General features: G+C 38.5%; 1 protein-coding gene across 1 annotated transcript in view; it reads right to left on the reverse strand.

Annotated features, from left to right (window-relative positions):
- The window catches only part of LAMA1 (laminin subunit alpha 1), an 86,118-nt gene that overhangs the window by 62,660 nt on the left and 10,339 nt on the right, over positions 1-13,119 (reverse strand). The window contains 3 exon segments of the mRNA XM_008636838.2: positions 476-565; positions 3,364-3,543; positions 8,388-8,630. Of these exon segments, the coding sequence (XP_008635060.1) occupies positions 476-565; positions 3,364-3,543; positions 8,388-8,630 (513 nt within the window).

The following is a 13,119-nucleotide window of genomic DNA, read 5'->3' on the forward strand; positions in this document are numbered from 1 at the left end:
CACTTTCTTGAAATATTTTTTAATGGATAGTTTAATCAATTTTGCCAAAAGTCTGCCCAGTATCAGCCTTACTCCAAAAAATGGCATGACTCACAAATACCCTACAATTACAATGGACTGCTCCACCATGGTACGTCAGCTACTGGGGAATAGCCTTTCCAGAAGAGGAGGGGCAAATCTCCTGTGCTGCAAGACCAACTATGTCTTGTACCCCTTGAATTGTTTAAATTCAATGCCAAAGAAGAAGAGTTTACTTCAAGAAAGTTGCACTACAAAATCCAGATATGCTTGCTCTGAAAAAAAAAATAGTAAAAAATTTGTACACATCATAAGATCTCTTTTAGCTTCCTCTTTCTCACTCTCCTTAGGGATTTTTTTTATTTGAATAGGAAAAGTTGTTTTCCTATTAATAATTATCAAATTATCAAATAATTATCAAATAATTATCATTATCAAATAATGAGATGAAGAATACCTTTGTGATTTCATCCAGAGGGCAGCTTCGAGCATGGCCGTAACAAATACACATGCCACCAACAGAGATGTCCTTTATTGAATAGTAGTACTACAAATAAACAAAGTTGAGAAAGGTATGAATAAAAGACATTTACGTGTATTTACGTCTTCCTGCCCTACTCTGCAAAATAAAATACCAGCATTCAAGTACTCTGTGACTTGAAAAATAAAAGAAATACTCAAAAATATTTGCCATTTGGGGAAACCTTCAATTTTTGCATTTTTTATTTTTCCCACATTTTTCCTTATTGGTATGAAACAGTGACTTTTAACTTTTAAGTAAGTATGTAAAATACCTCAGCTTCAGGAAAGACCACCAAATGTGACCTCAGTCAAAATGTACTCGCAAAAAAAAATAAAAATCCTTTTTTCACTTTACAAGAATCCACAAAACATAAGAAATTGCCATATTTTAGTGTCGGTCTGGGGACTAAGAGTACGCTTCCTTAAAATGGGAACTCTCCCTCCCTTAAAACCACTTTGCACACTGACTTCCAGACCAGATCTTTCCTCTACTGTGTAGCCAGTCAAATATTCTATCCAAACTCTTAGTTTAAAAAGTGTGGATACAGCAGAATACTATCCATTAATATTGCCAGGTGGTGAGCAAAAACAACATAAATAAGGAAAGGATTTAATTTTCAAGGCAAAGAAGAGGCAGGAAATGACCATCTGGGTTCAGTTACAGCTGCAATATCAACATGGTTGGCCTGTTTGTATCCTGGGAAGTATGTACTACAGGGGAATGAAAAAGAAATTCTTTTTGAGGATACTTCTAAGGGAATAGTTCAAGGCTCTCAGACCTAGCAACACTAATGTCAGCTGGTTCAGGAAGAGGAGGTAGCCCTGGGTGGTCAGACATGCTGACTCCTGGACTGTTATTTCTTTGAAGGCTCTTGGAGTTGGAGGAAACTATCTTCTTTGATTTCATACTTTTTTTTTTAATGGTTTTAAATTTCTTATGTTCAGTAATTTGGGAGGATTTTTAATGTTATGGGCTTGAACTACAAAAACCATTCAGGGACTTGTCATGAACAGTAAGTCCTTAACTACAAAGAAGGAGGTTCAGGCTGAGAAAGGAGGACAAAAGCAGAATTTAATTTCTCACTGCATTGCCTGTATCATCTCCTTTGTCTTATTTTCTGACAGTGTACGGCTCACGGCAGCTGTGTGCAGCTTGAAGTTGAATGAGAGACTAGGGATAATCAAATGGTACAGACAGAAATAAATAAAAGGAACACAGAAATAAAGGTGCTGTTGAACACTCAGAATCTGAATTGGCCATTTTTCAAGACTACATACAGGAAACAAAACGTAATTGGTATCAACAACCGTAGCAAAGTCTTCAAAGCCAACAAAAACAGCATCCAGAAAGCTGGAAGTCATCATCTTTGTTGTAGCTTGTTGCACAGCAAAGTGAGACTCAAGGTGATACATCAGGATTTGGGAACCCTGGCCAATATGTGTCGTTTTTCATGCAAAACTGCACTAAGCAATGGTAGATGGAGAAGTACTAAGCCCTGGATTGCACACTGTGTATGTTACAAAACCAGTGGCAATGCTCATCCTCCAAATTCTTGTTTGCCAGCTGTATGTTTGCGTGCTTCCATGTCGAACCTTTCTTTTTGGGGTGTATGTCTTGATATGCCTACACTATCAATAGATCTGAATATCAACCAGTCTGCCTTATGGGAACATTTCGCCTGCTCAGGCTGTCCATTTCCCTACTGCCAGCAAGGCACAGCTGGTGCAGCTGTCCAATACTCTGGTCTTGCAGTCTCCATGCTAGCAATTCCCCTGTCAGACAGAAAATGCAAACCATCCAGATTTTATACTTTAAAATGCTGCAGTTGAATGGCCACCTCCATGATCAAGATAAGGGTGGGGTTGTCTTGAAAGTACCCACCAATCCCTGACCAAGTTCCTTTCTGCCTTCTGTACTCAGCCATCCAGACAACGCAAGGATTGCCTGTATCACAGAAGCCACAAACTGCAAGAATCCTGTTGCTGCACAAGGAAGAGTTGCCTGCAGATGTTATTCAGGAAAAAGAGCTACAAAGGAAAGGAAGGAGGAAACACTTTTCATGTTCCCCTGTCCTCATCAGAAAGCCTACCCTTATAGAAGAACTTAAACCCCTCTGAAGTATTAGCCTATGAGTCTTGGGCAAATTAAGGTGGTCAAAATGGCAAGATACAAAGCAGAAATCCTGCAGAACTGTTAGTGAAGGTAGACTTCCAATATTGAATTTATGTGAGAATCTGAAGAAATCAGCCTAAGTGCTTGGGGCCTCAGTTTCCCCAGTTTCAATATCAAATCTGGAAATTAGTTAATACTGTCAGAATTCTACACAAACATTAATTTATGGGCTCTAAAACAATTGATTATAACAGCCTTTAAAAAATGAAGAAAATTCTTATAAGACATGAAAACTCACAATAGCTATGTTTTCAAATAATTATGTTTATGAACCACAGCATTGGGTCCCAAAATCCATGATACACCACAAAAGGTACTGCAGTGGCATCAAGAGCAACCTCAAGTGGCATTTCCATCAGCCAAACCATATTTTGATGATAAAGCATTACAAACACAGTTCCTAGCATAAATCATTTACACAAACAAATAAAAATAAAAACAATCTCAAAAAGCTTTTCCTCAAAGTTCTTTATGACAAGATATTGTTGTTAGTGGTGTCAAAGGGAAGGCAAAAATTATACAACTTATCAAAGCCACTCTGTGAATGGCAAGAATTAAGTACTTCCTCTTTCTCAAATAGGTCAGAATAGACTCTCCCATCAAGCTATAATCAAGCTATACTGAATACCATTTATGAACAATCAGCTTACCCTTCTGGTAACAATGGGGTCTAGCTCCTTAGGATCATTATGGCTGAGAGTCATGAGGTCAGCATTCAGAGTTCTAATACGCTGCAGTCGCAGGCGAATGTATCGTGCAGAAGTAAATTCCAACAGCTTCTCTGAAGGATCATCAGCGCTAGGCCTGCCATTGATCAGTGAAGTGTGAATCTAGAAAGAAAGGCTGGCTTAATCACAAACGGATCTGTGATTCATTTACCACAACAAACATCAGTCTGAGAATCAAAACCACAGAACTTAAGCTTGTTTCCCAATAACTCGGGATGGTCACATGTTAAACTACCTGGAGTTCCTTTTATTTCCCCACTGTCTACATGTAGGTAAAATTCCTGCTTCCTGACTCACACTGCTCTGAAACCACCATTATCAGCTCATCACAGTCCCAAATCTCCTGGGCTTTTGTGGAGATAGCATAAGGAGAAAAACCAAGGTAAAGTACCAAGTGAATCCCTAGTTCCTGCAGTCTTCCTCTTCCCCCATTGAGATGGAATACATAACTCTGGCCATAAGCCCGGTTTTGTCCTTACAGATTTCTTCTCCATAAATAGAAAGATTTTATTACAAAGCATAATCTGGTCTATGCTCTCAATCTGAGGTCATTAATCCTACACCTAGCAGTGACAGGCCTGCACAATCAGCAAGGAGTACTCAGTGATAAGAGAACGCAGTGGGAAGCCACAACACAGATGACAACTGAAAGCAAGGCACTGCCATCACAAATCCATTCCTTTGACCTACACCTTCCTTGCACAATTCCAGCTGGCCTCACTAAAACGACTTTTGGTATCAAGCTGCACAGCTTTTTCTGGCAACAGCCCCTTCCTTCTTTCCAAAACTACTTAGGAACACACAAGGATATAGTCTCCTATGACCATACAGTTCCTGCTCCATTTTATGTAAGAAACAGAAAATAAGACCCTACCCTACAGGCAGCAAACAAATGTTCCAACAGTTCACCTGGTGTCCATAACAAACAAAGGGTCATGTTTTGGGTTTGTCACCTGCATTTCAGAGTGCATGACATATTCTCATTTATGAAGGGCAATTTTGTCTCATATACTACTCTTCAATGTATAGTTTCAACTTTGTCCAGTACTGTCAAATTGTTCCCCTGAAAATACTCCTACATGTTAAAGATTTTTTAATTATTATGTTAAAAAAATCTTAATTCTGTAGTGGAGATAGGGGCTCCCTAGAGAGTAACTGTGTTATTTAAAAAACAGACCAACAGAGGCTTGTAATAGAGGTCCCATTCCCAAAATTATAATTTTGACATTTATTGGTTAGCACCCTTCCTTCTTAATATTCTAACATACTGTGTTCAAAGATTTCCACTTTTCTAATAGCCCATCCATTTTCCAACTGCAGAGTAACAGTTATTAAAACCAAAACATTTTCCAGGTCTGATCCTGCAAATTAGCACCACCTTATATAACACTCAGCTCTCACAGAAATACAGAGAATTCTTCTAGTCCATTTCCTATGCTAAAGCAAGATTTACTAGAGTTTTGTTAAATGTTTGACCAATCTGTTTCCAAATACCAGTGTTGGTGCTTACTTTACACTTCTCCAAGGCAATGTATTCCAGGCCTTTCCAGCTTTATTGTTAGAAATGCTCCTAATCTCTAAACCATGTTTTCTGTTCTTAGATCCTGTCACAGACATGCAGAAGAGATTTTTCCTCCTTGTACCAATGTTTTATGCAGCTGAAGACTGAACATGCCCACCACATCTCAGACTGTTCTCTTGAGGCAAATTGGTTGTGACATATGCATTCAGAAGTCATGTTTTCTGCTGGGAATTACAAAGCAGACCTGTTGGTCAAATATTCAAGTATCACTGCCCTCCTTTTGCTGAAAAAATTTTAACACAAATGTACTCAACTATAGACAAACACAATTTCAGCATGGAGCACCACATCCTACTGTCATTCACGTTTCAGTACTGACGTAGAATTTGCTGGGCTCACTGCAACCCTTTGATTTCCTCAACAAAGAGAGGAGGACCCAGCCACGGCACTGGAATTTCTAACTGTTTGCTTTTTATCACCAGAGATTTAAAGACCCAGAAAAGCCTGTCACAACCAGTTGGCCTTACCTCCCATGTGTCACATGCCACTTCATTTAACAGTCTTTCCTGCCTAATATATACTCTCACTACTCATAAGTAGTGCCTTCAAGTAATGACATGAGTCACTTTTTTACTCTAAAGTTAAAAGCTTGAACAGTAGGAATTCTACTGTCTAGAAATTCTACTAGTAGAAATTCTGTAATACACTTAAATTTTTATAGAGACTGTAGAGGAATCTTTCCAAGCAGAAAAAGAGAGAAACAGTAGGGATATTGACTAAGATACTAAAGAAGAAATATCATGATTCTCCTTGCACACTGCTAAATTTGGCTGATACATTGCTTATATAAGCTTATACACCCTGATATTTCTGTATTATATTTTTTTAGCTTACTTGTCCTTCAGAATTCAAGACCATTTTCAAACTGCGCCTTAAGCCATGCAATTCACCATGAGTCCTAAATTGATTATGTAAATTGCCAGAAGCAGATCTTCAAGCAGTATATAAATCAGGCAAACAAAAGAACTTGCAGTCAAGCACCTGTATCTCTTCAAACCTGTGAAAAATCTAGCAGCTAAACTGGCAAAATGTCTGATTTGGCAAAATATGTTATTAATGGCATCCATATTTAGATATGTGGTCTTTTTACCCTAACAGTTATTCCACATCAAGACTCTCCAAGCAGATGGCAGAGAACTGAGATGTTAACATGCTGGATACAAGGCAGGCACATATAGAGATCAGCTTTCAGGATTCATAATGGGCCACTCTTAAGTTCAACAGATTGGTGACAACAAATTACAAAGCCCTAAATACATAAATGCACATTGTGAGATACTCTGTGCAGGGAATACTCCTGTCTGACAGACAATCTAGTTACGAAAGAGCAGCCTGTCCTTTGTGAGTCACAGCTTTTATGCATGTGTGTTTATCTGCTGGAGGGCAGGAAGGCTCTCTAGAGGGATCTGGACTGGTTGGATTGCTGGGCTGAGGCCAGTTGGATGAGGTTCAACAAGGTCAAGTGCCAGGTCCTGCCCTTGGGTCACAACAACCCCAGGCAGTGCTACAGGCTGGGGTAGAGTGGCTGGAAAGCTGCCCAGCAGAAAAAGACCTGAGGGTGCTGGCTGACAGCAGCTGAACCTGAGCCAGCTGTGCCCAGGTGGCCAAGAAGGCCAATGGCACCCTGGTTTGTATGAGAAATTGTATGGCCAGCAGGGCCAGGGCAGTGACTGTCCCCCTGTACTCCACGCTGGTGAGGCTGCACCTCACATCCTGTGTTCACTTCTGGGCCCCTCAGTTCAGAAGGACATTGAGGTGCTGTAGTGTCCAGAGAAAGGCAACGGAGCTGGTGAAGGGTCTGGAACACAAGACTTACAAGGAGCAGCTGAGGGAGCTGGGGTTGTTCAGCCTAGAGAAAAGGAGGCTCAGGGGTGACCTTATGACTCCCTGTAACTACCTGACAGAAGGCTGTAGCCAGATGGGGGTCAGCCTCTTCTCCCAGGCATAAAGGAACAGAACAAGAGGAAATAGCCTCAAATTGTGCCAAGGGAGTTTTAGTTTGGAAGCAAGGAAAATATTTTTCATGGAAAGGGTTGTCAAGCTTTGGAGTAGGCTCCCCAGGGAAGTGGTGGAGTCACCATCCCTGGAGGGACATGTAGATGTGTCACTTTAAAAACATAGTTTAAGGGTGAAGTTGGCAGTGCTGAGTTAATAATTGGACTCAATGACCTTAAAAGTCTTTTCCAACCTGAAAGATTCTGTGATTCTCCATAGTACACAGAAATTTAATTCTGCCATTTTTTGTATTATGCTTTTCTATCACTGCACTCAGAAAAAACCCCAATGTTTTGGATATTGTAGCCCAATTAATTATGTGTGCCATCAGGACCAATGAATGAGAAGAAAAATGTCACTAAATTGAATTTCTGGCATCCCTGGAGTGGGAGTTGTATGGCCTACTAAACGTACATGACAAGCAGCACTGTTCATATACAGTCAAACTAAGGGTTTTCTGGTTAATTGTGTGGAGAGATAGGTTTAGGTTTCTTCATTCCATCTGATCTGTTGGTTCTATGTTGATTAAATGTTCATCATATGCTCACAACATTGCAATAAGCATTTTATTAAAGTAAATGGGACTTTACTGAATTCCACTGGTTCTTTTCTTGCTGATAATTTTAATTTTACATGAATGGCTACATACAGTCCAATCTTTTTAAAACCAAGAAATAAAAACATATTGATTTCTATGAAGCTAGGAGTTACTAGCATTCTCCATGGGATAACGCCACACTTATTATCACAATCATACACTATAGCATTCACGATGGAATAACTGCTGGTTTTAATGTATCATTTCATTATGTGGCTGCCTCTTTGTAATAAATTACACAAGTATCGTGAATAGTTTGCTAAAAGAAAGAACAATCAACAGCAAGGCTGCACAACTCATAGCTCTTTTAATTATGCTACATCCTTGAAACAATGCCAAGGCTTGTTTAGGAGTTCCAGCTGTGCCGAGCACTTCAACAGTGTTTGCAGCTTTATCTCACACAACCAGGTGTTCCTAACACAGGAGTTTTCTCCACTAAATGAAAAAACTGGCAGAACACAGAGCCTCTGTTATAGCTTTTCGGGATAAAGGAACTAATAATTCACAGCTAATTGCTACCATCAAATTATATGGAAAGAGAGAACAAAGAGTTTAGTAATGGGAACACATAGAGCCAAAGATGTATTTCATCCCAACATTAAGCAGTTTGCTATACTAGTACATGATGTAAAGATAATGTTATTAAAGAAGAATAACAGATGATCTGGTAGTGCTGAGGGTGATGAACTCTGTAACTGCAATTCAAATGTTTTCAAACTGCTATCAGTCCATGTTCTTAATCACAAACTGCAAGTACAAACACAAAGATACCTCTCCATGTTCCAGGGGAACTAGTCTGGAATAATAGGAGGTGCAGATCACTTCATCATCTCTCTTGTAAGTTGGAGGCCCAATTCTTGGTGTAATATTGTAACGAGTTAAACATTCAGTATCACTAATTGCATAGTACTGCCATGGTCTGAACTCCGTGCCATCTATGGAGCGTTCCAAAATCCAGTTTCCAGGTCGTGGAGCATTAGCAGCTTTGATGATGACATATGCAACTTGAAAGACCTGAAAAAAATGCAAGAAGAAAATTTTAACACTTCACTGTACTGTAAAAGACCACCAGAAGCCAACTGGGGTAGTAAATTTAAATTTTAAAAGCAGTATACGATTTGCCTGGGAAGAGGGTAGAATTTGGTACAGTAACTCTGGATAAATTTTTTGCACAAACATTCGACAAGAGAGGTCCATCTAATTGTGTCCAGGGCGTCACTCTGTGCTGATGTAATAGCTGAAATCTATATCTATACTGCACATTTCAGTATTAGTTGGGTATAACAATCTGTGGGAAATGTTTAGCTTTTCTGAACCACTGAGGGCTTCAAAATCTGGGGTTTGGTTGGGTTTCCTTGTTTGGTTTCTTGTGCTTGGTTGTTTGTTTTTGTGGGGTTTTTTACAGATGTAGCCCAAAAAACTCTCTGTTTTACAATTTAGCAGGGAATGTAATCTTCTCTAATAGCATTTCTGATAAACTTCTTACATCCTGTGTTAAAAATAATCTTTGCATTCCAAATTCATCCTCTGTTGAAGTTGTTTCAAGTAGTAGCAGACTATTACAGACACTGCCAAAAATACACAGAGATAAATAAGCTGAATGTGACAAAAATAAGCATGATAAAAAAGGTAATATTCTTAAGTAAGGTTAAGACGTATATGAGCTATGCAGGTATCTTGACTATTTTTCTGACAATCCAAAGTGAAATCCTCATCCATACAACAGGACTGTTGAGCACTTCTATGAGTAGGCAGGGCAGTAATTAAGTTCATATCATCTCTTAAATTACCTTGTCATGGCAGCCAGCCTACCTGCACTGGCCACCCAGCTCGCTACAGCATCAGACACGAACACTGAAGTGCACTTCCAGCAAAGCCACCGTGTCATCCCTTACCCAATACCTACTACATCACCTCACTCAAAAAGGCTGGATTTGCAAATCCATAACACTTCTATACAGGAGTTTAATGTTTCATATACACTGGAAAAACAAGCCACATTTAGATGAAAGAAAAACTCTGTATGATTCAACCATCTCAGAGAAATGTATTCCCACCTGAGCAGACTGCCTGGTTGGCTGCTGTTATCATCATAATTCCTGTCTGCATGTGTAGTGTTAATACTATGTTGAGCTCCAATTGGCTGCACTCAATTCTTTCATCCGTTATGAATTTAAATTTTTAGGTTTGGAGGTTTTTTTCTTGCAATACAGATTAAAGCCAGAGCAAGAACAATACTTGCCACATGAAAGCAGGTTTTGATTTTGCCAAATGGGGAAATAAACTCACAAAGATAAATAGTAACTGCATTGTATATGCAGTTCAGGAAACTACTTTTGAAACAAAGCATTATTTAAGTGAGTAAAGCTTTGATTAGGAGATCTTGCACACGTGAGAAGGAAAAAAACATTGGTGGTACTTATCTTCAAATGATTTACTACATATATCATCTTTATAAAAGTAAAACAATTTTATCAGACAGAACTTAAACTACAGTATTCACTTGGTTTCACTTTCTTTACAGGCACTCCAGTTTTATCCTTTTAGACATCAATCACATAAAAACAGAACATGTCTAATTGTTTCAATAAGTATGAAAATATACAGAAAATTAGGATTTTACTGTGATGCTTCAGGAATGCAAGCAGATGCAAGCCAGCTCACTCTTTAGTCAGTCTTATGGTCTTAGAAATAAAATTTCTCTGGGGTCTGTGAATCCTCTTTTGTTCAGCGCAGTCTTAAAATTTGATCTAAGTGAATATCAAGAATTATAATCCAGCTTCCATGAAGAGAAGACCCCCTTTTAAATAAAGCCTACATCATGCCAACAATCTCCAGTGGAAAAAATAAAAGCCAAAATACATGGTTTTAACGGAACAAAGTACATCATTTGGGCAGACTTCAAGATAAACAATTATATTCCCTACAAAATTTCATTGTTCACTTAGTGGCATTGAGTTAAATACCCCTTTTGCACTCAGTTATGCGCAAGCAGAATCTGGTGTATCATCATTTCAGTACCCAAAACCTGAAGACTCATATGTGACAGGAGTTGCTTGTATGGGTATTTTCTCCATCACATACGAGAACTTCACAAAACTATTAAAACTAGAGTTTTATTGACTGGGCTTAGAAACAGCTATGCACTTCCAAGTTCCTTTGAAGTCAGTAATCTTTCTCAAATGCATAAAAGATGCAAGACTGGAACCCAAACTTTTTTCAAATACCATGGTAGAAAACCTCCCTCAAAAACTCTCATATGTCCTTTATTTATTTATTTTTCCTCTCTGCTTGCTGTCATCAACTAAACTGCTTCCCTACTTATTACACAGTTGGCTGAACAACAAATGATCTACTTTTGATTACATTGAGATTTTTCAAGACCCATTATAGTGTGCAGCTGATGTGGCTAGTTTTAAATCCAGTTCCAACTAGTAACAATGAGATATCTTTCATCACAAACCAACTGCTGCAGTAAAAGGTATTCACGAGAGTATGCAAATTAAACTTACTTTAAATATCAAGTTCCTTGGTGAGGGGGGGAGTGAAGGGAAAAGCCAGTTAAATATTAACATTTTCACAGCAACTGTGCACAAATTCAATGCACAATTCAATAAATTCAATCTCTTCTCAACTTTTCCATTTACACACATAGTTCACAGGTATCCCATTTTACTTCACAGGTAAATTCCCAAGATAATAAATATCAACAGCTTCAGGAAAATTTGTCAGTCCCTGAAATTATGTAGGTTAAATAAATAAATTAAGGATTTTGTATAAATGCTCTCGGACTCAAGAAGTCACTAGATAACCTACCAGTAGGAGCTTTATTCTCAGGGATTGTTTCCAAGCAAGGGAATGAAGCTGGAAGAAGGGACCAAGGTGTCCACAGGGTACACAGATGAATATCTTTCAAGGAATGTCCGTAGGTAGGGGTTTTGCAGACCTCATATCCCACAGCCTCTGCAACCCACAGTGGGCCAAGAAGTTCACGTTATGCAAACTGATTTTCCTTTGAGCACATTTTACAGAATTTGACTTTTACAAGTTCTTCAGGTTTAAATATCACCAAAGGCAGTTTCTTATCACTTTCCACCTTCATTCAGTGCCCATCAATCAGCCATGTGATAAACCTGAGCAAGAGCTATGATTTGTACACTTTAATTTGACTGTATAACTTTCTCAGAACTAATTTCCTTATTGAACAACAAGGGTAAAAAGGGCAAGTCAAAGCAAGTTAGCAATTCCCAAGCAGACACAGATTAAAAGTGTCATTTTACAGGCATTTCAGTCCTGATTGTTAAGATCAGCTAAATAAACTTGTACTAAAAAAACCTCTTCTTGATAGCTGCAATGCCAGTAAACCAAGAAATTTCTGCTTTAATTAGACTTTCTAAAAACCTTGTCTCTCTGAATGCAGATCCAGCAACACCAAGTGCATCGTTCTTGAATACTCTCAAAGAGCAGAAGACTACATGAAGGGATGTATCTCAGCTTATATTGTTCACAGAAATATTGTTTTAAGAGATAAAGACAGCTTCAGGCTCTTAGACACTGTGAAGCCTAGCAATTGTTTGCAACATTTTGCTCTGACGGTTCTGTGATGTTAAAAGTGCAAAATACACTAAATCCAGCAGAACTTCTAGTCTCATTAATTATCTTTCTGTTAAGATTTTGATTCATTATGTGCAAACCTTAATTTGGAATAGAAGGAAAATTCATTTTACACAAGAATTTTTTTGTAAGCACGTACGGATGAACACCCTGAATCTTGCATCATCAGTTTTACAAAGCCACAAAGGACTTTTGAGGAAGCTTTCCACATACAATTCATTAACATTAGTCCTGTGAAGCCAACAGAACAGCATTTTTTTACATCAGCAAACCATGTATCTTTACAGAAACCTGTTCTTGCCAGTTCATTTCAAGATGAAAGCTCTGGAAAAATCATATTATAATATTTACATTCCTTTTCACTTTGTAATAGCAGAAACTGCAAATTACTCTTACATCAGCCTCTGAGTGGTAATCCAGTACTCATAGAATATCCATGAGCTATGACTTAATCAGAAGTGGAGTCGTTTTCTCAACTCAACTTAATACTATGGGTCTTCCAAGAAGAACTAGTCTTGCTTTGCAGTTCAAGAACTTTTTGATATACAAACATCTGCCTTTCTGCTACACCAAGGATACAGAGTACATTTAAATATCTTTAGAAGTCCGAAGCATGGTAATAAAACTGAGGTAAGTAGTCTTTGTTTAATGGTGTCACAGAGTAATATTTTACAGCTGGCTCAATCACACCACTTAAGTGTATCATAGCCAGGATTTATTAGAATTGTAATTTCACCCTGCAACTGCCCAGAGGAGTCAAACTCAGGCAAAAAATGCTGTTTTTATAGAAAACTGCTGCTGTGTATTTCTTTCTGTAGAACTACCAGTGTAGGAAGCACAAGGTCATAAATCAAATCTCAGTGTCTTTCACATCAATCCTACACCTCAT

This window comes from Corvus brachyrhynchos, unplaced genomic scaffold (genome assembly GCF_000691975.1).
Source record: "Corvus brachyrhynchos isolate BGI_N302 unplaced genomic scaffold, ASM69197v1 scaffold106, whole genome shotgun sequence".
NCBI classification, from domain to species: Eukaryota; Metazoa; Chordata; class Aves; order Passeriformes; family Corvidae; genus Corvus; species Corvus brachyrhynchos.